The 26,667-nt window shown below is 37.9% G+C and overlaps 1 protein-coding gene across 1 annotated transcript in view; it reads left to right on the top strand.

Annotated features, from left to right (window-relative positions):
* The first annotated feature begins 5,950 nt into the window (after positions 1 to 5,950).
* Positions 5,951 to 26,667, top strand: part of Ythdc2 (YTH N6-methyladenosine RNA binding protein C2) — a 64,154-nt gene continuing 43,437 nt past the window's right edge. Inside the window, exons 1-9 of the mRNA XM_060377310.1 lie at positions 5,951 to 6,336; positions 7,613 to 7,703; positions 10,517 to 10,713; positions 12,965 to 13,164; positions 16,170 to 16,336; positions 17,601 to 17,703; positions 19,589 to 19,745; positions 22,397 to 22,504; positions 24,516 to 24,664. Coding sequence (XP_060233293.1) covers positions 6,141 to 6,336; positions 7,613 to 7,703; positions 10,517 to 10,713; positions 12,965 to 13,164; positions 16,170 to 16,336; positions 17,601 to 17,703; positions 19,589 to 19,745; positions 22,397 to 22,504; positions 24,516 to 24,664 — 1,368 coding nt within the window. The 5' untranslated portion in view covers positions 5,951 to 6,140. The remainder of the gene's footprint in view (positions 6,337 to 7,612; positions 7,704 to 10,516; positions 10,714 to 12,964; positions 13,165 to 16,169; positions 16,337 to 17,600; positions 17,704 to 19,588; positions 19,746 to 22,396; positions 22,505 to 24,515; positions 24,665 to 26,667) is intronic.

Below are 26,667 nucleotides of genomic sequence, written 5' to 3'. Positions count from 1 at the left end.
AAAGAGGGAAGAGAAGGAGAAGGAGGGAGAGCAAGAAGGGGAAGGGAAAGCAGATGTGGGGAGTGAGCTGGCCAACACATTTTCCAGGCAGGCTGGTTTCAGCTACTTTAGTCGCTACTCCTAAATCACTTCAATTAATAAGCAAAACAAGAGAAAACAACAGAAGCTAGCCATGTCTACAAGCCCAGCACTTGGAAGGTTAAGACAAAAAGACTGAGTTTGAGGCTAGCCTGTTTTATAGAGTAAGACCTTGTCTCAACAAAATAAATGGCAACAAAATAAGCTGAAGTAACTGCATGCAAATAAGTAAGTTTTCTAGTGTTGTGTCCCTCCTTTTTTTTGCATTATAATGCAATTGTTTTTGTTCTTTGTTTCTACTTTCTTCAGTTCTTCAGTTTTCATAAAGCTGACCTCTAGTTTATGAACCAAGCTTTTGCTTGATTTTAGAATTATAAAGAAAATTTAAATACTTAAATAAGATTGCTATAATTTTGACTTCTTACTTCATATAGAATACACATATTCTGTAAATCTAAAGTTCTATTTAGTCACTGAAACCAAGATCTTTTGTTGAGTCACAGTGCTTTAATCAGGTCCAAATGTTTTACCTCATGATCATGTAAGTTAAATAACGCGTAAAACTGCACACTGAATGTCTCCACCCACATGCTGCATGTAACTGATAAGCAGAGCTAGAATATCTTATTAAAAGTACAGGAGAACCGTGTTACAGCCCGCAGGCCCAAAGAAGCTAAGTAACAAGAAGAGCTCAAGGGAGGATGCAAGAATCCCACTAAGAAGGGGAAATAATAGACATGAGAAGTGGAGGGAGAGAGAAAACTGGTTGAGGAGGTGGAGAAAGGAACAGCGGAGGAAATCAAGTGTGGGTAGAGCAGGGATCAGGGGTGAGAGAGCTTGGGGAGAGAAGGGAGACTGGTGTTGGGCTATCTCTGGGACAAGCTTGGGACCTGGGATGGGGAGGCTCCTGGGAAGAAATGGTAATGACCCCAGCCTAAGAAGCCTAGCAGGAGGTGGATACTGAAACTGAAGTGATTACTTCCTGTAGCCAGGTAGGACTTCCAGTGGAGGGAGGAGTACACTAGCCTACCCACAAAACTCTCAACCCTAAGTCTGTCCTGCCTACAAGATGTGCAGAGATAAAAGATGGAACAGAGAAAGTGAGGGAATGCCCAATCAATGACTGCCCCAACTTGAGATCCACCCCATGGGAGAGACCCAGCCCTTGACACTATTAATGATATTCTTCCATCCTTGCAGATAGGAACCTATCATAACTGTCATCTGAGAGGCTTCATCTAGCTGATAACGGAAATAGATGCAGAGATCCACAGCCAAACATTAGGCAGAACTAAGGGAGTTTTGTGGAAGAGTTAGAGAAAGAATTGAGGGACCTGGAGGGGTCAAGGACATCACAAGAAGACCTAGACCTACATAGCCAACTTACCTGGGCCCATTGGGGCCCAGAGAGACTGAGCCATCAACCAAACAACATACATGGACTGGTGGTCCTAGGCCCCTTGCACATATGAAGCTGATGGACTGATTGTCCTCAAGTGGGTCCAGTAACAATTAGAACAGGGGCTGTGTCTGTATTGCCTCCCTCTCGATCCTGTTTCCCTAGCAGGACTGCTTTGTCTTGCCTCAGTGAAAAAGAAGGCACTTAGTCCTGATGAGACTTGATGTGCCAGGGGAGGCTGGTACCTGGGGGTGGGGTAGGGAGAAGAGGGGGTCTAGGGTTAAGGAGTAGGAGGATGCGACTGGGAGGAGAGAAGGGAGTGGGGGGTAGCAATTGGGATGTAAAATGAACAAATAAATTAATGAATAAAGAAAGAAAAAAGAAAAAAAAGAGAGACTTAAGACACAGTAAGTAGTCAGTGATCCATATTGCTTCTGCCACACTCCTGAGCACAGATGGAAGAGGCCTTTTCTTGTGGTGTGATGGTTAATCTTGGCCATCAACTTGACAGGCTTTACAAACCTCACCTAAGAGACAAACTTCTGGGCACATCTGTGAAGGCATTTCCAGAGAGATTTAATTGAAGTGGTAAGACTCACCTGAATGTGGGCAGTAGCGTTCTATGGGCCTGGACCCTACACTATACAGAAGGAGAAAGTGAGTGTAGTGGCAGCATTCACACCTCTCTGTAATTGTTTGTTTGTTTGTTTGTTTCAGATGAGATGAGAGCCATTCCCAAGCAGTTCTAGCTCTTCCTAAACTCTCGCTGGCTGGTTCAACTCAGCTGTTCTACTCCAAACTCCTTTCCAAGCTGACTGATCAAATTGGTTTCTCTCACTTCTGACTGAATTGTTCTGCCTGGCCTCAAACTAATTATGGCCATATGTTTTAATCTTCTTGCTCCTTCTCCTTCTCTGGCTTGTTCCATCTTTCCTGTGTCTAGCTTGTTCTCACTGCAGCCTGTCTCTGTAAAATTGTCCCAGTAAGAAATTCTCCGTTAAAAAAAAACAAACAAACCCCACAAAACTCCTCTCTCCCTCACTGCTCTTTTTCTTGTCCTCTTTTCGTAAGAACTGGGCAAATCCTATCTCTGACTCATTCTGTCAAATCTTTCTCTGTTTCATCGCTCTGTCTGCTCCTCAATTAGAAGTCACTTACAAACATTGCTGCTTCCTTTTGTGAACTAACCTTACTTTCATTGTTTGGGATTAAAGGTGCCTACTAAAAGCATGTCTGTATTCTAGCCAGATCACATAGATCTAGGTCTTTGGATGTGATCCCTTGCCAGAGCAGCCATGCTGTTGGATTAAAATTCCTCTACATCTCTCTGCTTCCTCACTGTGGACACAATGTGACAAGCTGCTTCCTGTCACAAAAGCAGAGCTGTTCTCAACACTACGCCTCCCTCTGACATGAGGGACTTGTTCCCACAAACTTCGAGCTGAAATACACACTTACTTCCTCAAGTTGTTTTTGCCGGTAATTTTATTGCAGAAATGAGAAAAGCAACGCAGTCATTTGCAATTGAGTGAGGCTGCTTTATAGTAAACACGACCATTCAGTTCTTAGGTCTTCAAAGTGAGGATGTGAAAAAGTTTGGAGCTTTAGTGTAAAACAAACTTTTATTTGCCTGTTAAATTGTTGCCTTGGAGGCTTAGTGCCTCCTTTTGCTAACCTAGGTCGAGTGCTGGAGGCTTCTAGCCTCCTTATAATTGAACCTAGGCCTAGAACATTTTCAGGCTGAGACTTGCTGCTTAATAAGCTCACTGTTTCTTGTTCTTACTGAACTCTGCCCTGGCTGGTTCAACTCAACTTTTCTGGCTCAAACTCCTCTCCCAGCTGACTTATTCAATCTGGCTTTTCTCTCTGTTCCTGAAATGCTCTCTTGGCCTCACACTAACTCCAGAAATCTGCTCTAATCTTCTGGCTCCTCTTCATTCTCTAGCTTGTGCTGCCTTTACCCATGTCTAGCTTGTTTTCTCATCAACCAGTCTCTGTAAAATTCTCCCAATAAAACTGCTCCTTTCTTTGCATTGCCCCTTAAGTAGCTTCCCTTTCCTTTTTCTTTTTGTGAGAGTTGGGCATATCCTATTCTGTCAAGTGTTTCTCTGATTTGTCACCTTTTCTGCCACTCAATTAGGCATCATTTTCAACCATGGGTGCTTTGTTCTACAAACTAATTTTACCTCATTGTTTGGGATTGAAGGTGTGTACCACCAGGCTTGGACCTAAGCTTTTCTTTACCTGAAACTTGCTCTATACCAGGCTGTCCTTGAACTCAGATCTGCTTGTCTCTATCTCCTGGATTAAAGCCATGTTTGTATTCCAGTCAGATCACACGGACCTAGAAGGTCTTTGAATGTGATCTCTTGCCAGAGCAGCCATGTTCTGAATTAAAATTCCTCCACACTTTAGGCTAGAGAAGACCTAGAATGCTGCTAGGAGTCTGAGAAATCAGAATGTTAAGAGAAATGTGACAGTAGAGGCCTGGTATTTTAGGTTTCAGAAGAGAGCAAGGATTTGGTCAAGAACTGGGCTAAAGACCATTTGTATTGTCTGGCAAAGAATCTGGCTTCTTACTGCCTAAAAAATTGAGTGAAGTTGAAGTAAAAAAAAAAAAAAAAGGAAGAAAGAAAGAAAGAAAGAAAGAAAGAAAGAGAGAAATGGATTAATTTGTTTGGATGAAATTTAAAGACAGCATATCATTTAGGCTGTGGTACTTAGCACTCTCTTGGAGATCTCCAGCGTGTGTGTGACAGAGTGAGACTGAACAACGAAATATGAACAATGTAAAGTTTGGTTAGTGTAAGCCAGTGTAAAGGTGCAAGTAAGGCATGTGCGGGGAAAACAGCTGTAACTGTTAGGACTACAACTTTAAAGAGAAGTCTAGCAGGTTACTTTGAGTTATAAGAAAGGTGTCCTTAGGGCAATATCCCATCCATCAAAGGATCCAACCTGTGAAAATATGGACTTGAGAGAACCTAAACTGGGATTGATTTGAAAGGGTTTTCTGCTCAAATTCCCTATATATGTTATCATGCTGTTTTGTTGTTGTTGGCTGTGGTGGTGAAGAGAGAATTGTTTTCTGTAGCATATTTTCTCATGTATTAAAACAATGTTCATAATATATCTTCTGGAAATTAGCTTAGGCTACTCTCAAAGCTAGTTACTTGTTTTAGATGGCAACAGGGGTATTATAGGCCCATCTCTAGTACCTACTAGTCAATCTAAGAAACAGGCAGCTCAAGGATATCAGTGAGTATTTTCTGAGAGCAGAGATGCCAATTCTAATTGTAGATGTGAAAAATACCTGGGTATGCAAGTATAGAAGGCTGACAAACAAGATAAGGTTTGTGTTCTTAGGAGCTTAGAACTTTTGGCAAGAGCAAATAAAAACACTTTCAAATGTGGCAAATGATAACAGAAGATTAGAAAGCATGTCTCCATAAGGGACAGAATCCCATTCTAAATTATGACTCAGAGGCCTCCTTGTGGAATTCTCAGAGGAAGACTGCCTTCTCCAAGACAAAAACCACCCAAGCAAAGCAAACCCCAACAGAACAGAATTAAGTGCCTCTGAGCAATGTGAGGGTAGAAGCATTGGCACAAGCCATATCACTGAGGGTCTTGAGTGTTATAGTGACAAATTTCTGCTGTGTTCCAGCTGCAGTGGAGAGCAACCAGAAGGCTGCACACAAAGGCATGTTACTACTCCCTAGCTCCTATTTTGAAAACGGAAAATGATCATATTGTTTGCTCTCTCGAGAATGACAATAGTGAGACCAGAATGGAAGCAATTTAAAACACTGGAATTAGAAATGTTAGCTGGATTCTATTTGAGCCAATGGGAGGTCTCATAATCTTCCCAGCTGTTGAGAAGGTCCTACCTCTATATTTAATCTTGCCTCAAAAAAACAAAACTACAACAAAAACATTACTGTCCTCATTGCTTTCGTTCTGACTCCCCGAAGGACTGTTACTACAAACTTAATAACTATCACATAATCATTTACCTTTTTTTTTTTTTGGACGGGGGGCTTCACACCCGTTTAGGGTTGCCAGGTAAAAAAGTTCTATTTCGGATAACCAAGTTTTCAATGTGTCTCAGATTAAAAGGCATATGCCAAGAAGTTACTCGTTCTCCAAAGTTAAACCAGTTGGCCTACTCAATGTACTTACTCTGCTCCCACACCATGAACCCCAAAGGCGGGCAAACCCTTGTTTCATTGGAGTTTGTGAATCTAACGCTGGGCAGAAACAAGGCCTTTCTGAAGAAAGGAGTGAAGCATTAAATGAAGGAGGGGGCAATTGAATAATGTGTCCTCAATTAAATGACACTGGTTGAGAGACTTTGGCTCTCAGCATCACCCCTGGGGGGGGGGGGTCGGGAAAGTCGCGGAACTCCCCGAGGCAGCGTCCGCCCAGCCGGGCGCTCTCGGGTCACGCGCGTCGCGCCCTCGGTGACGTCATCACGCGCGGCCCCGAAGCTTCTCCGGGCTACAGCGGTGCGGGCGCTCTCCCTTCCACCGCTGCTGAGCGTAGCTTTCCCGCTACCTGCGGAGGCGGTAGGTCGGCCGCGGCCTCACGGGCTCTCTGTCTCTGTCACTGCTCGCTGGCAGCAGGCCTGGCCGCTCCCACGAGGAGCGAGCTTCTCCTCAGGGCCATGTCCAGGCCGAGCAGCGTCTCGCCGCGGCCGCCGGCTCCTGGCGGAGGCGGCACCGGAGGCGGCGGCGGCCCCGCTTCGTGTGGTCCTGGAGGCGGTGGCCGGGCCAAGGGGCTCAAAGACATTCGTATCGACGAGGAGGTGAAGATCGCTGTCAACATCGCTCTGGAGCGCTTCCGATATGGTGACCAGCGAGGTGAGGCTCTGACCGGGGACCTTGCTGTCTGACACCCGCCCCCAGGCCCGCCCCGAGGTGGGCTTGAACCAAGGGCTGGGCCTCGTCCTGCGCCTGTCGCGACTGTTGGTTGTGGGGTGGGATGCCTTGTGGGTCGATGGGGTTAGCAGTCGCCGGGCATCAGAAGGTGGAAAGGTTAGGCTGCTCCCAGGTGGGAAAATGTTCTTCTCCCAGGTACTTTTCTGCAACCCTACGCTGCTAAAGTCAGTATTTTTTTCTTTTTAGGAGTTTGGTAAGCCCCTATCACCATTATCAAAATTATTGAAAAGAAGGTGTTACCTTCCGAGGAGCGGAAGGAAATGGAATAGATAAGTAAAAACATTTGCAGTATATAGGGCTTTATTGAAATTCTAGATGCAGCAAATCGAACACAAATTAAAAATGTTTTGGCATTGTGTGTTTCACACTTCATCAGGTTAGAGGCCTGTTGGCTACCGGCCTCATACTACAGTCCTGAGCTTACCTGTGCTGTCTGCAGTAACGTATTGAATGCTCATCTTGATTTGCTGGCCTAACTAATAGGAGACCCCTTACTTATGTGGCTTATGGTCCAAAATGATTTTGAAACATATATTTGACAGAAACAAAGCCTTGGCAAAATGTTATAACAAATCCAGTCTGAAATACCGAATAGGAGCCCTGTACAGTTTTGAGAACAGCTTGAATATTCATAATGCTTGAACATACCTCATTATTGAAGGAAATACAGTTTTGTTAAGGAAGACAGGAATAAGTTAAATTAGTAAGAATATGTCCATAGTTATATCAATGTAAGATTTCAACACAGACAGGTGAGTAATCTTTTGGTGAGTTTCAGAATCCTTTATCATATTTATGTTTTATATGTAGCTTAAAGATTAATATCAGAATTCTGGGCTGAAGAGATGGCTCAGTTGTTAAGAGCACTGACTGATCTTGCAAAAGACCCAGGTTTGATTCCCAGCAACTAATGGTGGCTTAAAACCATCCATAACTCAGTTCCAGGGAATCTGATACCTCTTCTGACCTGTGGGCACTGTATGCATATGATTCACACACCGACACACACGCACACACACACACACACACACACACACGTGCACTGTGATTAAATAAATATTAAAAGTTAATATCAGAATTCTAATAGACATGAGTTACTGCTTTTTACATAATGTATAATTTGATTATATGCTTACATGTATTTTTTGTATTTTATATCTATAATTGTCTGTAAGTGGAACCCTTTTTTTCTACATAGAAATGGAATTTCCTTCTTCTTTGACCAGTACGGAAAGAGCCTTTATTCACCGGCTGAGTCAGTCTCTTGGTTTAGTTTCTAAAAGTAAAGGGTAAGTTTACAGCTTTTCTTATTTTTACAAAATTATTTCATACAAAAATGATAAATGTGTTTTGACTGCACTTCTTAATTATAGTATATGTAGATATATTTAGGTCTGTACCAAGATCAGCTTTTCTACCTCCAACCCACCTTATCTCCAGGTGCAGAAAATAAGTTAGGGCCAGAGAGATGGCTCACCTGGTAGCATTTGTTGTGTAAGCCTGACAACCTGAATTCCGTCCTCAGAACCATGTTGAGAAGAGAAAGAAAAGTAAAGCGTCTGTGGTTAAAACACTGACAACTATGTCCTACCATGGTGAAATGGTAGCAGGAGACTGCAGAATGCGCCAGTGGTTTGTACAGTGGTAGAAATTACAAGTGAGACCCAGCCTCGAGTAGGTCAAAGGAGAGAATGGACTCCTAATGGTTGTCCAGTGACCTTCGCTTGAACCACTGAATTTATACATATTCATAAAATACGTTTAAACATTTAAAAAAGTGAATATAACCTCCATTATTCATGTCAGGTTTTCTTATTAGTCTACTAAATATCAGAAAAAATTTCAGTGGTAATTTAAACTTGAAATGCTTAAGTTGAATTAGTTTTACACACAAATGTAGCCTGTGTTATAGGAGTTTCAGTGTGACACCTTAGTTTAGTGGTGGGCTTCAGGAAAGAGTCATATGTTTTACTCAATTTTGTAATCACAAACTCTACCATAGTGTCTGGTATATATTCATTATAAGTAATTTCAGAGAAAAAAATCAGTTGAAGGTGAAACATAACAAAGCTTCTCAAGATAATTTTTAAAGAAAATTAAAGCATCTTATTTCATAGATGTGTTAGAGATATTTTTATCGAGCAGCATACAGTGTTAATAGAACTAATACAATTTACTTTTGATCATATAGTTAATTAACTGAAAGATTATTACTGAATGAACACTAGCCTCCAGACTCTTCTCCCAGGCTTACTTCATTTCAACATTATTTCCACCCTCTGTAGTTAAGATTTTATGAAATGAACGGTACAGGAGAATGGGTATTTGCTCCTTTACTAACTAAAGTTTCAGGTGGTGTGGAACACCACAAAAGAACCTACTACAGAGGACATGTGTGGACTCTAGTGATTCCAATTCACTGTGGAAATAAAGTTTTCGACCAGATTAATTTTTTTATTTTCTTTTGATTCAGAGTCTCAGGTAGCCCAGGCTGACCTTGAAGTCCAAGATTCTCAGCTTTTCACCTCGCACTTACGTCACCACACCCAGCTAATTTAGATTGTTTTTTTTATCTCATCATGTAGGGCGTTACTGAGTACTTAGAAAGCAGATAATAACATTGAGAACTCATTGTTCATTCTGGTATTCTATAAGGAACAGACAGAAATTTAAATAGTAGTAAAGTAAGAGCTGCCCTTCTAAGTCAGACAGCTAAAACTACAGTTTAGCCCTGAGTTCAGTGTTCTTTACATGTATTTTTTACGTTTATGCATTTATACATGTGAGGACACAAACGTGCACACATGCCATGGCACATGTGTGGTAGTCAGGAAAACTTGGAGCAGTCGGTTCCCTCCATCACTCATGTGGATTCACTTAGTTTGTCGGGGTTGGCAGCAAGTCTGGCCCCAGTTTTATGGTCTTATGGAGAAGATATTATTGACAGAATTATATTTAATGAAAATTCAGAAAAGTAGAAGATAATGTCATTTTTAACAATTTGTCATTCTGTTGCTCATTTCTCTATGAGAATTACATTAGCAAATGAAAATTTATGAAATATTTTGGGTAACTATGAAATGATTGCTTTACTAGCTTTTATTATTTATTTATTTATTATTTATTTATTTATTTTGCTTTAATTATTTAAAACCTGCTCTGTGATTGATGCTATAATTTATGTCTAACTTCTTAATCATATGAATACCTACTTCAGAGTAGGTATTATCTTGGGCTTAGAGCTATTCATAATTTACCACTATTCATAATTTCTCACCACTAACAAACAATGAAGCTGGAATTCCCACACAAAAGTGTAAATCTATGCTTTTTAGAGCTGAATTCTTAACAAGTACAACTTGGTTAAATGCAGGCATGAACTATTAAACCTTTCAGAGCACATTTTTGGGACTTCTTGTGTATATAACATTTTACCTGAGACTCTTGGCTTTATGACTTACAGAAGTCATAAAAGATATGGTCTATTCTGTTTTAATTAAACAGGCACCCAGCCAGGAACTTGAGCTGTTACAGAGTTGAGGAGTATAGTCATAAGCTTGGGAAAAATCTTTTTATTTATAAATTAAGTGCTTGAAATAATTACTGGCAATGCTATCTAACACAATTTTAGTTCAGCTAGTAAAAGTGGTTCTTTTAACAGGCTTCCTGGAAATGTAACATAACACACTCCCAAAGCATCAGGTGGGTCATACTAACATGAGCAGTCAGCCATCACCGTTTCAGTATGTTTAGGTTCTTTTGTTCAGATTTCCTCCATCTGTGTATGCTTCCCAGTAAAACCTGGTAATGTTTCACCCACCATGAAGTCTGCTAAATTCAACTTTTAACATTTATAGATAGTTTAGGTTTTTTTTCTTTTGTTATTGGTGACTTAAAATTGGTTTTGTAGTATTTTGCTATTTTAATAAAGATAATCTTGTGACTGCTTTATTTTTATTTCTTTATTTTTGGTGGGTTACTTTTAATATCTCAAAGAATTTTTTTCATTGTTTCACTTAAGATTTATTTTCTTAGTGGGCATACGTCATATGTGAACAAGTTGACTGTATATAGTAAATAAATGATTTCTATTAATATTCAGAAAGGGAGCAAATAGATACCTAACTGTGAAGAAGAAAGATGGATCAGAAACAGCTCATGCAATGATGACCTGTAATTTGACTCATAATACAAAACATGCTGTTAGGAGCCTAATTCAGAGATTTCCTGTCACCAATAAAGAACGTACTGAACTTCTGCCTAAAACAGAAAGAGGAAATGTGTTTGCAGTTGAAGCTGGTATGTATTTTCCAGGGAGCTTCCTTATTTACCCTATTATTTGGTCATTATTTTTTTCCACTTTACATTTATTTTTTAGAGCTTATATGGTACAAATTTCAGTTTTAAGAGTGTATTAGAAATGATTAAGAATTAGGAAAATGTGGAATAAAATAAAGCATTAAGAGATTGTAATAATAGATACTATTCATTGAATAGTTACCATGTGCTTGGCAGTATCACTCGTTTTAGCCACACAGTAGTAACCTTGGGGTGGTATGAATGTGAGTGATGAAGAAGCTGGAGCTCAGAAGAGGGAAACTATTCATTTAAGGTTACTCAACTAGCCAGTAAGCACTGCTGAGATTTGACGGCAAAGTCTGTGACTTTTCTGTGTCTATGCCTTGATATGCTAATTCTTTTTTTAAAAAATATTTCTTTTTCTTTTTATTAATTACAGTTTATTCACTTTGTATCATCCCTGTAGCTCCCTCCCTTCTCCCCTCCCAATCCTACCCTCCCTCCTCCTCCACCCATGCCCCTCACCAAGTAAGTCCACTGAAGGGAAGGTCCTCCACTCCTTCCTTCTGATTCTAGTCTATCAGGTCTCATCAGGAGTGGCTGCATTGTCTTCCTCTGTGGCCTGGTAAGGCTGCTCACCCTCAAGGTGAGGTGATCAAAGAGCAGGCCAATCAGTTCATGTCATAGATAGTCCCTGTTCCCATTACTATGGAACCCACTTGGACACTGAACTGCCATGGGCTACATCTGTGCAGGGGTTCTAGGTTATCTTCATGAATGGTCCTTGGTTGGAATATCAGTCTCAGAAAAGACCCCTGTGCACCCCTCAGTTGAGGAATGGATACAGAAATTGTGGTACATTTACACAATGGAATACTACTCAGCAATAAAAAACAAGGAAATCATGATATTTGCAGGCAAATGGTGGGAACTGGAAAAGATCATCCTGAGTGAGGTAACCCAGAAACAGAAAGACACATAGGGTATATACTCACTTTTAAGTAGATATTAGTCATATAATATAGGATAAACCTACTAAAATCTATACAACTAAAGAAGCTAATCAGGAAGGAGGACTCTGGCTAAGATGCTCAATCCCCATTCAGAAAGGCAAAGAGGATTGGACATCAGAAGAGAGAGAAAACAGGGAGCAGGACAGGAGCCTACCACAGAGGTCCCCTGAAAGGCTCTACCCTGCAGGGTATCAAAGCAGATGCTGAGACTTATAGCCAAACTTTGGGCAGAGTGCAGGGAATCTTGTGAAAGAAGGGTGAGGTAGTAAGATCTGGAGAGGATATGCTAATTCTTGATGAGCTAATGAGTAAGGCTTTAAACTAGGGCTTTAGCTCCTGCTCAGGGCTGGGGAAAAATCATCAGTATGTCAAGTTACTAAAAAACTGTTGATATATAAGTCATCAAATGAAGTCATAATTTTATTCAGAAAAACAGCTTTCAAGATGAGAAAATGATCGAACTGCCTGGTGTAGGTGTTTCATGTTTATTGTTGTCTACAGAGTAGGGCTACAGCTCATAGGACATAAATGGTCCTAGGTATCAAAGCACTTTTATTTATCTCTAAAGTTTTGGTAGTTTTGCCATATGGGTCTCATGAATGCTATACAAGCACTCTTATTGAACTGTAACCTGAGGCCTAAAGTATCTTAAGTGTGGACACACAAAAATAGTTTGAGCTGTTTGGAGACTACCTTCTTTATTATCCCCGATTTGTTATGTGTGGATATTGGTTGAAATGCTCAGTTGGAAAATTCATTAAGCATTAGTACTTTGCATTTACAAATATTATTCTATTAATCATTTATTTGTACATGTATCATTTTAAACATGTAGAGTTTTTTGTAATGTTACATTACCTGTAATATTTTATAATGCACATTATTTATTTCTTGCTTAAAATTTTATTTTGAAGTTACTGATAGAAGCTTATGATAAACTTGAAAATAATTTATAAGATTAAGATTTTGTTTTAGTGATTATAGCATAATTCATTTTTATTGGCTTTTATATTTACTCATTGGAAACACTTTTGGAAAAGACTTGCTGTGTAGTTGATGCAGAAACTTGTGACTTGTCAAATGACACATACAGGAGGGCAGTAGTTGAGGCACTGGGTAGTGAAGACTGGGTAGAGAAGAAACATCCAAGAGCAGCATGTGAAATTATGTAGCTTCATTTTCAATGTGTCACTTCATTGTTGACCATAAACTTTCTGTCTGTTTAATCACTGTTGAAGAAAACCGAGAAATGAGCAAGACCAGTGGGCGACTCAACAATGGTATACCTCAAGTTCCTGTGAAAAGGGGAGAATCTGAATTTGACTCATTCAGGCAGTCTTTACCAGTTTTTGAGAAACAAGAAGAAATTGTTAAAATAATTAAGGAAAATAAAGTAGTTTTGATTGTAGGAGAAACTGGATCTGGAAAGACCACACAGGTTTGTTTTTTCTTTGCTGTTTATAGAAAAAAATTCAGTTTATTCCATTTTATAGTTTTATGTCAAATTATACTATGTGTTCAAAAACTAACCTTTGGTTATTCTCCTAATAGTTATTTCATACACAAATTGTTACTGAGTGCATATAGAGAATCTATAGGAAGGAAGTCTTTCAAATTATTACTTTGTATTTGTTTTTTTGATACAGGGTTTCTCTATGTAGTCCTGACTGTCCTAGTCTTTTCTATGTAGAACAGGCTGGATTGGAACTCTTAGAGATCCTCTGTCTCTGCCTCTTGAGTGTTGGGATTAAAAGAATATGCCAGCACGCACTGTGTTATTACTTATTTTTAAACTAATGATTTGATCTTTATGAAGATAGAAGTTTTGTGATTTGTTATCTTGGGAGGAGACTGGAGCTGGAGTTCAAATTCTGTTATTTTATTTATTAGATGTCAAGTCTTCATCTAGCTTTGTAACCATGATGAGCCTTTTTCCATTGATAACATGAGACAGATAATTAGTTCATTTTACTTTAATGCTAAGATACTGTTAAAATTTTTCCTGATGTTTTTGTTCTGTGAACCATAAAGCTTGACGGAATTTAAAGAAATCTATTAGCCATTTCAGGAAGTAAAGTATTTTCTCAATATATCTCCTTATTTGTGTTTATAATATAAATGACATGGAAGCTATTATGAAAATGAAAAAAATGAGTTTTTTTAAAGATTATTTGTTATATATACAGTGTTCTGCCTGCATGTATGCCTGCAAGTCAGAAGAGGGCACCAGGTCTCATTATAGATGGTTGTGAGCCACCATGTGGTTGCTGGGAATTGAACTCATGATCTCTGAAAGAGCAGTCAGTGCTCTTACCCTCTGAGCCACCTCTCCAATCCAAAAATGAGATTTTTTTATTGTTTTTTTTTGTTGTTGTTGTTTGTGAATTTTGTATATGCATATAATGCATTTTAATCAAATGTACCTTCCCCTGTGCTCCAGTTTCTCCCTTATCTTGCCATGACTTCTTCCCAACGTCATGCACTCTTTAAAAACCCACTTAGTGTACTTAGTATGCCTCTCAGGAGCTGCATCGCGGATGAAAACTGACTTTTCCTTTATCAGCAGCCATCGGTTGCCAGTAGCTCCTCAGCTAGTGCTAGGACTACATGAGCCCTTTTATCCATGCTGGGATTTGACAGGCTTGATCTTGCACAGATCCTGTGCAAGCAGTCACAGCTACTGTGAGTTCCTGTGTACAGTGACACTGACACGGTTAGTAGATGCTGTTTTGCTGCAGATATCTACTTCCTGTCGCTCTTACAGTTTTTCTGTTCTGGTTACAATGATTCCTGAGCCTTGGTCGAAGGGGTGTGATATTGCTGTCCCATTTAGAGCTGAACACTCCATACTCTCTTATTCTCTGCACATCGGCCAGTTGTAAGTCTCTGCATAAATCAGTCTCCTCTGTGTGAAGAGGTTTTTCTGATAGGGTTTAGAGATATACTGCTTTGTGGGTATATAAATAAAACATGAGTAGTTTATCACTATATCAATTTAAAGAGTAATATTGTTTGGAATTATCCCCCAGGGTCTATGACCAGTTACAGGGTTTTGACCCAGTTAACAGTATCAGGCATGAGTTCTATCTTGTGGAACAGGCTTTGAATGTAGGAAAAAATTGGTGTTTATTTCCATAACATTCCAGTTGTTCCAGTGGGCATATCTTGGTAGGCCATTAGCTATTATAGCTCACAGGGTAAAGCTGTTGATTAATTTTCTCTTAGAAACATGCATAGCAACTTTAGCACTCTGTAAGCTAGTCAGTAGGAGGATGCTTCTAGGTCAGTACCAACTTGATTTTTTTTCATGTCTGTGCCTCAAGTATGTGGTATTGTCAAGCAGTAGGGTCTGGAGAGTAATAAAGAACAGTGGCAATAGGCTGTACTGTTTGGTTGAATCTGTGTGACCTCACTGACTAACGACTCAAAAGATGTAACTCTACTGTTCTTTTTGATAGCCTATTGTGTCTCAGAGAAGCATTGTCCCTCATTTTAGGCAACTCTGTTTAAACTTCGTTTATATAATATGTATTTACAGAAGCTTCTCCAGTAGGAGGTTTTCATGTGACATTTTTAGAGGATTTTAGTGTCTTTCTCTACCCTCTCCTCTACCTTGCCCTCAGCTCTCATACATCAGCTGAACCCTTCCTATTCCATTATTCTCTGTTACCCTTGCATTTTACCTTCTTCCCTTGAGACTTCCCACCCTTGTTGCCCTTAGTTTCTTCCCTTCTGGCAGCACTGCAATTCACACTTTAGTTATCATACATGCATGAGAGAGAATTTGCAGCACGTGTCCTCTGGGTCTCGGTTATCTCACTATAATTATATACTGCATGCATGCAGTACCCACGGTGATCAGGAGAAGGTGTCAGGTCCCCAGGGACCAGAGTTACAAATGGTTTTGAGCTGCCATGTGGGTGCTGGGAATTGAATGAACCCAGGTTCTCTGGAAGGACAATGAGTGCTTTGTAACTACTGAGCCATCCTGCTAGTCCTAATGAGACCTTTTATTTTAAATATTTATGACCCCCTTGAATTTCATTTGCAGTTCTAGATATTTTTGTTTTCTTGATGATTTTGACTATTAAAAAAAGCACAGTGGGCCTTTGTCATTTCATTGTCTATAGGCTGATTTGGGGGAGGTTAACCTATGGTAGTGATCATTACCATCCAGGAGTACATTTCTCAGTAGAATCTGGTACCATGAATATTTCTTGTTAGATTTCATTTAAAATATTTTGGTTTAGTTTGCATTGTGAACAAAAATCTCTTAAAAGTACACTTTCTCTTTGATTATTGGCAGTTACATGAGACTTATTGATTTGAAGATTAGTGTCTTGACATGTTATGGTACTTGGAAATTTGATTTTCATTTGATTTGCTATTTCTGGCTATGCAAAATGATTGCCATTTCATAGTGTTTTAAAATTTTTGTTTTAGATTCCTCAGTTCCTGTTAGATGATTGCTTTAAAAATGGCATCCCCTGCCGAATATTTTGTACTCAGCCAAGACGATTAGCAGCTATTGCTGTGGCTGAAAGAGTGGCTGCAGAGCGAAGGGAAAGGATTGGTCAAACGATTGGTTACCAGATTCGATTAGAAAGCAGGTAAAGACAGCCTTTCTTTCTCCATGCTGAAAACTGGCCAACTGTGTGCATTTTACTAAAAATACAGCAGTAAATGGTCATGCTAAGTTTAAGGGGAAAGTCTCACGCCTAGACAAAGAACACAAGCAACGAATGACTGCAGAGAGGGAGAATTAAGCGGTCAGCTCTGAAATGATTAACCCATCAAAAACAAAACTGGACTTAATAGGTCATATTTAGCTATTTATCCACATATATGTGATAATAATAAAGAAAAGCAGTGTCATTTGAGAATGTGGGGGAATAAGGAGGGGCTAGTTGGAAAGAGGAAAGGGAGGGGGAAATTATTTAATTATATTTTATTTAAAAAATGAAAACAAAAAACCTAAAGTCACAAAACACAAAAAGTTAAATGATACTTTTGCTACCAGCAAATCTGTATTCAGATATTGGGTACCATATTCTAAACCTAGTGAAATTTTGAACAGCTAAGACATGGATATAAATACTGTTTCAGCGTCATGATCAAGTATAAGCTGTTTCACCTTGCTGAGACTTAGGTTGTTTTATAAAATGAGGCTACTGTGCCATCTAAAGTCTAGAACATCGATAAACATTGAATTTAGAGAGGAATTCAGTAAATGGTAGTGATACAGTGTTTATGATAGTGTACAGCGACTATGCCTTATCCACAATGCTGAGGGTCAACTGTATCAAATTTTTGAATTTCTTTGGATTTGGATACTACTGTCAACTTTACTACTTAAGCTTATGGAGTGTCTGAAATCTGAAGTGAGACGCTTGGGAGTTTGGGTTTACAGACTGAAGGGACTTAGTGTGCTGTTTACTAGCAACACCTTCTTGATAGTGTTAGCATTTCTGGGTTTGTAGCCATAATATTTTTTACACTTGTACTGTAATTTTTTAACTGAACTAAAAATTTTAAGTTTTTAAAACATACTTTTAATTATGTAAGTTATATACTTTGCTAAAAGTATGTAACTTACATAATAAAGTATATATAACAAAGTATATATAATTTATATAACAAAGTATATAACTTACATAATTAAAAGCTATTTTAATGAAATTTGTGATTGTCAGACATTATGTACATGTTATATAACTTTAACAAGCTACATAGCAATACATTAATATTTATAATAATATACCTGTTAAATTCTTAATATTTGTTAAACTGTGTATACATTGAACATTTAAAGTAGTTGCATTTTAATTATGTAAAATATTTATAATTGTGCATCTCATTTTGATTTTAAAAAAGGGTTTCTCCAAAGACACTTCTGACGTTTTGCACTAATGGGGTATTGCTTCGTACGTTGATGGCAGGCGATAGCACATTGTCAACTGTGACCCATGTTATTGTGGTAAGATGATTGATGAATCTGCCGTATGTTACTGAGACAGCTTTATACTTAATTACATATGAAAATGAATTACTGTTTTTAGTAGATTCTGTTCAAAGTAATTTGGTAGTACAGTTATTAGAAATATATTTATATAACATAAAGGTGAGGTTACCTTTAGATGTCATGGGAGAAATAAACAAGTTTTTTGAAAATGAGGGAGGGAGGGAATGAGGGATCGGGACATGGTTGGGATACAGAGTTAATAAAATGTAACTGAAAAAAAGAAATCCTATTAAGGCATGGCATTTTCAACAAAAAAAAAAAAAAAGAAAATATGGTTTTCATTTATGCAGATGATGCATCTATTTAGAATATTTTAGAAGTGGTAAAAACTTTTCAGTTTTTATACTTAGCTTTCTTTTTTATTATTTAGAGTCTATTTACTTTGTATCCCAATTGTAACCTCCTCCCTCATCTCCTCCTGATCTCATACTCTCTTCCTCTTCTCCTGTCCTCTCCCTTAGTCCACTGATAGAGGAAGTCCTCCCCTGTTGTCTGACACTAAACTATCAGGTCCCATCAGGACTGCCTGTCTCATCACTGACTTCCTCTGTGGGCTAGCTAGGTCGCCCCATCAGGGAGAAGTGATCAAGGAGCAGGCAACCAAGTTCTTGTCAGAAATTGTCTCGTCTACTCTTATTAGGGGACTCACATGGAAACTAAGCTGTCTATAGGCTACATCTGAGCAAGGAGTCTAGGTCCTCTCTGTGCATGGTCTTTGGTTGATGCATCAGATTCTGCAGTCCCCTCTGGACCTAGGTTTGTTTGTTTGTTTATTTATTTATTGCCTTTATTGGTCTCAGACCTTCTGGAGCTCTTGTCTCCTCCAGGTCCATCTATATCCCCCCTTTTCCATAAGACTCCCTGTGCTCTCTCCAAAGTTTGGCTGTGAGTCTCTTCATCTGCTTTGATCCCCTGCTGGGTGGAGTGTAGTAGAGGACATCTGTGGTAGGCTCCCTTTCTGTTCCCTCTCTTCTACCACTTCCCGTTTTCCCTTCTGAATGAGAATTAAGCATCTTCTGCAGGGTCCTCATTGTTTAGCTTCTTTAGGTCTATCGATTTTTTAAATAGATGTCTGGCTAGACATGGTAGTACAACCTGTAATCTCAGCTACTGAGGAGGCTGAAGCAAGATGACTGGTTGGAGGCCTAAGCAATATAGCAAGACCCTGTCTCAAACAAAGGCAAAAACAAGCAAAGCCTCCTGTGTACCTCTTGCTGTTAGCACTAGGGATTAAGTTATGCAAGGTTTGCCCAGCTTTGCCTATAACTTCGGTTAGTCAAGGTTTCTAAAACCTGCTTATTAAAGGCTAATACAACATAATCTTTTTTTTCTGATACAAAGTAGAAAAAAAATCAGAATACTTTCATAAGAGGGTAGTTCTTACTTTACAAGTAGCTAATTAAGTACAAAGCTAAATGACTATAAAAATACAGTTTGCAATTAGGAAATCTGTGATATTAAAGGAGTAATTAGAAAGCTAAGTATATAATACAGAATAAACATGCTAAAATATACTTAGCTTTCTACCATGTCTAACCAGTCAGCTATTTAAATTGTTTTTGTTTATATTAAGACTGCATTGAATAGACTAACATAATTTAGTTTTTTAAAATAGTTTTATAATTTTATATTCTGTATAAAAAAAGAATGTATTTTTTCATCTACAATAAGTTGTTAATTTATGATGATTTCTGAATTGTACATAATGAAAATGTTCTATGGTGTTGATTGGTCTTAGTTAATTTGAGCAGTGTAAATCTGGCAGTTTTTCTGATAAAGATAAGTTGTCAATAGTATTTTACCTGATCCATGGTTTCATTTCTGTTTGTTTTCATTGCAGGATGAAGTACACGAAAGGGATCGATTCAGTGATTTTTTACTTACAAAGTTAAGAGATTTGTTGCAGAAGCACCCAACTTTGAAACTAATTCTTTCTAGTGCGGCCTTGGATGTAAATCTCTTCATAAGATATTTTGGAAGTTGTCCAGTGATATATAGTACGAATATCTTCTATAATTTCTTTGAAATAAAACTTTGCAATGTGATTATGTTTTTATTTTCTATTTTATTTATTTATTTATTTTTAGCAGAAATTCTTTGACCTTCCTTTTGCATCTGTAGCTCTCTAATGCTATATAGCAAATCCAGTGATCTAACCTTAAAAATAAATGAGCTTCTTCTTGTCCTGAGTTTTTCATCTTCTGCACTTTATTGCCCAATCCCTTGGAACAGTCATTTGTACTGTCCTGTTTATGCACTTGTTGACCCAGACTCAAGTTTGTCAAAGTCCAGACTTATTTTTGGTCAGTGAGGTCGTTTCCTAGGCACCAACATTCTACTTCCTTTCCCTGTACACTTTACTGCTTCAACTATGCCTCTTATTGCCCTCATATTTTTCAGCCATAGTATGACTCCCTTTGTATGTTTCCAGAGCTCTTCCTCACTTGATTTTATCATTATTTTTGTTGTTGTTTGTTTTTTGTCTTTTGAGACAAGAGTTTCTCTGTGTAACAGAGTCCTGGATGTCTTGGACTCAATTTGTGGACCATGCTGGTCTTGAACTCACAAAGATCCTCCTGCCTCTGCCACCTGAGCGCTGGGATCAAAGGTGTGCGCCACCACGCCTGGCTCACTTGATTTCCTTATCTTGGTACTTCTCTTTCACAGGGTCACTGGAAGGCATCTAGTCTATCATATTCAGAGGTTTCCTCATCGTTATTTTATTAATAGAGTCACTGTACAAGTTTTTCTAAAAATGATTCATTTGCATTTTTTAATTGTTAGGAGCTATTCACTTCGCATTTTTATTTGAAGTTACATTTTATTCATTTTGTATGTGTGTGTGTGTATGTGTGCATAGACACCATAGCACTTGAACAGAGGTCATAGTACAGCTTGTGGGATTTGGTTCTATCTAATGTGTATCCCCATTTAGGAATTCTTAACAATATTATTTTGGCACTGATTTAATTACTAGGCCCAATATTTAGATTTTAGGCAAATGTTATATATATTCTATGATACATCGCATGGTTATCATCTTTTGTGTGCAAAATTCTCAGATCTCAGTTTGTTAGGTTCATTTCTTCTTAAGTCTTGTTCTACATTATAGGTTTTCTTTTCTGCCTGGGTTTCTCTTCATTTGCATATACTGTTATATTGGAATTTTTTTTACCATTATTCCTTTAATCGCTCTCCTTTGTTTCTGTTCATTCTTATTTCCTTCTCTCTTCTGCTGTTTTTGCAGTTCTCCTAGCTAATTTAAATATCACCTATATTTAAATGTACATAATAATTAGGTGCACATTTCATTTTTCTTTTGTGTGTGTGTGCTTCTGGCTGCTACTTTCTGTTGTATACTGATAGTTGTTCTCCAGAGTTTTGGATATAGAGATTTTATAGTCATCACTTCTAATGTGTTCTAAGCTGAAAATGTAACGTATAAATTATGCTTTTCTTTTTGTCTTATGTATCTTGGGTGATATCTAAAGTCACATAAGTCTCAAACTTGTACATTCATCTGATAATACTAATAACATTTTCTTGGATGATTAAGTACATAAAATTGGTACCTGTACTAATTGAAAGTTTGTTTTGACTTCTCACCTTTGAGAAAGGAAAGAACAGCACTAAAGGAAACCTCAGCTCTCACTGGCCGATCTATTTCCCTTTAGTTTTCCTTGTTACTCAGAGAAACATCCTGCTCTTTGAACAAGCCTATTTAAAAAGAAGTTGTTTTCATAACAAATGTAATTATGATTTCTTTTTATTTTACTTTCTGTTTCAATGATCTAGGTTTACATTTTTTAAAATATTTGCTCTCACAATTCTTACTTAACCTGACTTCATCTATTATCTGAACAATGCATGATACTGCCACATATGATTCTATACTGATTTTTAAAAATCCATTCTTCATATTGTTGCCAGAGTGGTTCTTTCTGAGGTTACATTCTGTTGATGTTGACCACTCTCTTAAGTGTTTTCTGATTTTTATTTCAGGACAGAGATACTTCATGTGATTTCATTTATTTCTATGACTTTAACTTGTCTCTTATTCTCCTACTTTACTTTTAGTGTCTTGAAAACAGCCTTATTTTGGTTCCACCATAGTGGCTGTGCATACTCTTTTTTTCTTCACATACTATTTACTTTTTGTGAATCCCAGTTATTTCATCTCCTTGTTCCTCAGTGTTTCAGTAAAAATCTTTTCTTGATATGGTCACTTCCTTGATACACTGTCGTAATATCCTGTACCTCTTTCTTGTAGGACTTTCACATCAGACTTTGCAGAACCTTGTGTTTACATTCTTTTCTCGTGTTACTGGTCTTCCCTGCTTCATGGAAGTACAAGTACCACTGTTCATACTTCTGTCGTATTCCCAGTTCTTAGTGTGATGCCAGACTCATACAAGTAGGTAGTAAACACTAGGGGAACAAGAATGTGAGCACTTGTCTGGAATATGAAGACCACTGTTAGTCAGCTATCTGTTGAGCAAAGCTTTAGTTAACAGGAAGTATCAGGAAAGTCACTGGAACATTGGGACAGCTTTTACATATTATAGGAGACTTCATTAAATGTGGCAATTCTTTTTCATGAATTATTTATCCGATGTAAATTGGATATTTAAAATATTTTATTTTTTAGTACAAGGAAGACCATTTGAAGTAAAAGAAATGTTTCTGGAAGATATTTTAAAAACCACTGGATATACCAACAAAGAAATGTTAAAGTACAAAAAGGAAAAGCAAAGAGGTATGTTATTTTTTTCTTTTCTTTTTTTTTAATCAAAGAATTTACTATTGAAAATCACTACTTATAACGCTGAAGTCTTAGCTTATAGAAGGACAAGTAGATTTGAACACATTTTTTTCTTGCATATAATTAGATAAGATTATGTGATATATTGTTGCAAATATACTTTTTAAAGGAAGATTTTTTTTATTTTTACTAAATGTCATGGGTGTTTTGTATGCATGTATGCCTGCACAACATGCATGTTATACCGGAAGAGGTCATAGCATCTCCTGGAATCAGAGTTGCATGGTGACTGTGAGCCACCATGTGGGTCCTAGAAACGGAACTCATAGTCTCTGGAAGAACAGCCAGTGTTCTTAACCACTGAGCCATCCTTCCAGCTTGTGGGATATATTTCTGTATTCTTGTTTACATCCAGCAGTTATAATATGCAGAAAGGAATTAAGTACATGCTGAAATTGAGGAGGTTTAGTGTTTCTGGATCCAGAATCAGTATTTTAAGAAAGCATCGAGGTATGTGTTGGGTTCCATTAAGAAGTAAGTAGATGGGAGGGAGTCGAAGGAGTGTCCGATCGATGACAACAGGCTTATTTTACTTGAAAATGTCAAGTTTTCCAGTTTTTTTTAAATTATTTTTTTAGACCTGATCTCAGGGCTCAAATTGGCCTGGAACTTGGTATATCTTTTTTCTCTGCCTCCTGAATACTAGAATTGGAACATGTTCTCTATTCCCAGCAAGATTTTTAAATCTGATATTATTATAGGGTTGTGTCTTTATTTCCATTTTATCAATATTTGCCTTAAATTCTTACAGTGGGGTGCTTTTTCAATATAGGAACTAGAGCTTATATTTCTTTTTCTTATTTATAGTATACTTGGTTGTACTTTTATTTCTTTGTTTACTATGTATGACATGAGCACATAACTCTTGATTCTTCATTTGAATATGTAATAAACAATTACTGTATCACTGTAAAAGTACTTCATGGCTTACAAGTAAATTATGAAACTTGTAGATGTTGAATGTTTGAAACTTCTGATTTTTTGTATCTCAAATAATTGATATAATGGTATAAGTAATAAATAATTTTCTCCAAAATGCTATATGAATATTAGTCATTGATTTAAACAGTAGGTACACTATGGGTAAAGATCCTCTTCCTGGGTTAGAAGCAAACTTTTTACTAATAGATGAATGAATGTTTTAATGTAGCTTTATATGCCCTTATGTTTCAACATAACATTATGAAAAAAGTTGACAGGATAGACATTGAAAGTAGGAGAAGATAAGGAACAGGATAGGAGCCTTCCACAGGGGACCTCTGAAAGACTCTACCCACTAGAGTATCAAAGGCGATACTGAGACTCATAGTCAGACTTTGGGCAGAGTGCAAGGAACCTTATGGAAGAAGAGGGAAGATAGAAAGACCTGGAGGGGACAGGAGCTCCACAAGGAGACCAACAGAGCCAAAAAACCTGGGCCCAGGGGGTCCTGTAGAGACCAGTACTCCCAACTAAGAACCATGTATGGAAAGGACCTAGACCCCCTGCTCAGAGGAAGCCCATAGGCTGTTCAGTTTACAAGTGGGTGTCCTAAGTAAGGGGAACAGGAGCTGTGTCTGACATTAACTCAGTGGCTGGCTTTTTGATCACCTCCCACTGGGGGGTGCAGCTTTGCCAGAGGAAGACAGTACAGCCAGTCCTGATGAGACCTGATAGGCTAGGGTCAGATAGAAGGGGAAGAGGGCCTCCCCTATCAGGGAACTAGGGAAAGGGCATAGGGGGAGAAAAGGAAGAATGAGTTGGCTAGGAGAAAATGAGGGAGGGGCTTACAGCGGGGATACAAAGTGAATAAATTGAAATAAACACATTTTTTAAAAAGTTGACTCCAAAGTAAAGTGAACTTTCAAGTGATATGAGATTCACATAGGTTTTTTGTTTAAGCAGTGGGACACATTATCAAAAGGAAAGGTCCTATCTACTTTTTTTTTTTCCCATTGTAATTTAGAGGAGAAACAACAGACCACACTCATAGAATGGTACTCAGCTCAAGAGAATACTTTCAAGCCTGAATCTCAGAGGCAGAGAGCTGTTGCAAGTGTGTCTGAGGATTATGATTTATTGGATGATGGCGGTGATGCTGTCTTCAGTCAGCTGGTAAGATACTACTGGTTTATAATGATATTCTGAGCAAAAATTTTATAGGTTAAACTTAACAAGGAAATGGCCCTCTTTTTTTTTTTTTTTTTTTACAAATTTTCTTAGTTTGTTTTAGACTACAACATTTTCAGAATAATCTAATTTTTAAAGGGTTGGAGCTTGAATCTAGGGCCTTGTAAGCACTTTACGCCTGAGCTATACTTATGGTACCAAACTTTGTCTTTAGAAGAAGTATTTAGCTATGTCTTTTATGTTTTTTTTATTTATTTTTATTTTATGTGTATGAATGTTTTGCCTAAATGCATTTCTATGCACATGAGTGCAGATAGCCTTAGAGGCCAGAAGAGGGAATGGGATCCTTTGAAACTGCAGTACAGGTGATAGTGAGTCACTATGTAAGTGCTGCTGGCACTCAACTTAGATTCCCTGTAAAAGCAGCAAGTGCTCTTAACTGCAGAACCATCTCTCCAGCCCCAAATTTAGCTTTTATTTTTTTTTAAATGAGAAGATAGATAAAGCTTAATACTCTATACTATCATTTTAGTTTTGATGTATTCAGAAGAATTATACCTGAGTTTTGAAAGGGGCTTCTTGAGAACGTTTTAAAAATGTGTAGTATAGGGAAGATCCATTTGAGTTAGTGGTCAGCATTTTGACATTTCGGTTGTGAGTCTAGCCTTTAATGGGTGAGCATTCTCCAGTCCATGAACAGCATTTGACTGTATAAACTAGTGGTTTTAAGAACCAAGTTGTGTTTAATACTATTTTATTTCAAGGTTATATTTGCACATTCAAATTTTATGATTCTAATTTTATTATAAACATACATATGCAAAGGCAATTTTGTCTAGTAATAATATATTCAATTTCCAATGTTTCTTTCCCAGGAAATATGAAGTTATTATAAGACGTGACTAAAGAAACAGCTTTTGTTTTGTTTTCATACTGGATGGCATACAATGTAATTTTTATTCAATATTTATCAAAATTCGTTATGTAAAATACATGTTCAACCATTTATACTAATAAGTAATAGCACAAAGGTTCATTTTACAATAAATGTATAAACATGTTCAACTTAAAAAAAAAAAGAACCAAGTTGAGTGTAAGGTGGAATATTAGGGTCGTTTTGATTTGCATTTCCCTGATGACTAAGGACATTGAGCATTTCTTTAAGTGTTTCTCTGCCATTCAATATTCCTCTATTGAGAATTCTCTGTTTAGCTCTGTACCCCATTTTTTAATTGGATTATTTTGATTTGTTGTTGTTTAACTTCCTGAGTTATTTATCTATACTAGATATTAGCCCTCTGTCAGATATAGGATTGGTGAAGATCCTTTCCCAATCTGTAGGCTGTCATTTTGTTCACATGACAGTGTCCTTTGCTTTACAGAAGCTTTTCAATTTCATGAGGTCACATTTATTGATTGTTGATCTTAGAGCCTGTGCTGTTGGTGTTCTGTTCAGGAAGTTGTCTCCTGTACCAATGAGTTCCAGGCTCTTCCCCACTTTTTCTTTTAACAGGTTTAGTGGGTCTGGTTTTATGTTGAGGTCTTTGATCCACTTGGACTTTAGTTTTGTGCAGGGTGATAAGTATGGATCTATTTTCATTTTTCTGCATGTAGACATCCAGTTAGACCAGCACCATTTGTAGAAGATGCTATCTTTTTCCTTTGTATGGTTTTGGCCTCTTTGTCAAAAATCAAGGATCCGTAGGTGTGTGGGTTTATTTCTGAGTCTTCTATTCGATTCCACTGATCTAGCAGCCTGTTTCTATGCCAGTACCATGCAGTGTTTATTACCTTACACCCATCAGAATACTAAGATCAAAAGCTCAAGTGACAACACATGCTGGAGAGGATGTGGAGAAAGGGGAAACCCTTCTCCATTGCTGGTGGGAATGTAAACTTGTACAACCACTTTGGAAGTCAATCTGGTGCTTTCTCAGAAAATTAGGAATAGTGCTACCCCAAGAACCAGCTATACCACTCCTAGGCAT

Source organism: Meriones unguiculatus, chromosome 2 (assembly GCF_030254825.1).
Source record: "Meriones unguiculatus strain TT.TT164.6M chromosome 2, Bangor_MerUng_6.1, whole genome shotgun sequence".
NCBI lineage: Eukaryota > Metazoa > Chordata > Mammalia > Rodentia > Muridae > Meriones > Meriones unguiculatus.
Note: the sequence above shows the minus strand (reverse complement) of the source record. Positions and strands in the feature narration are given on the sequence as shown.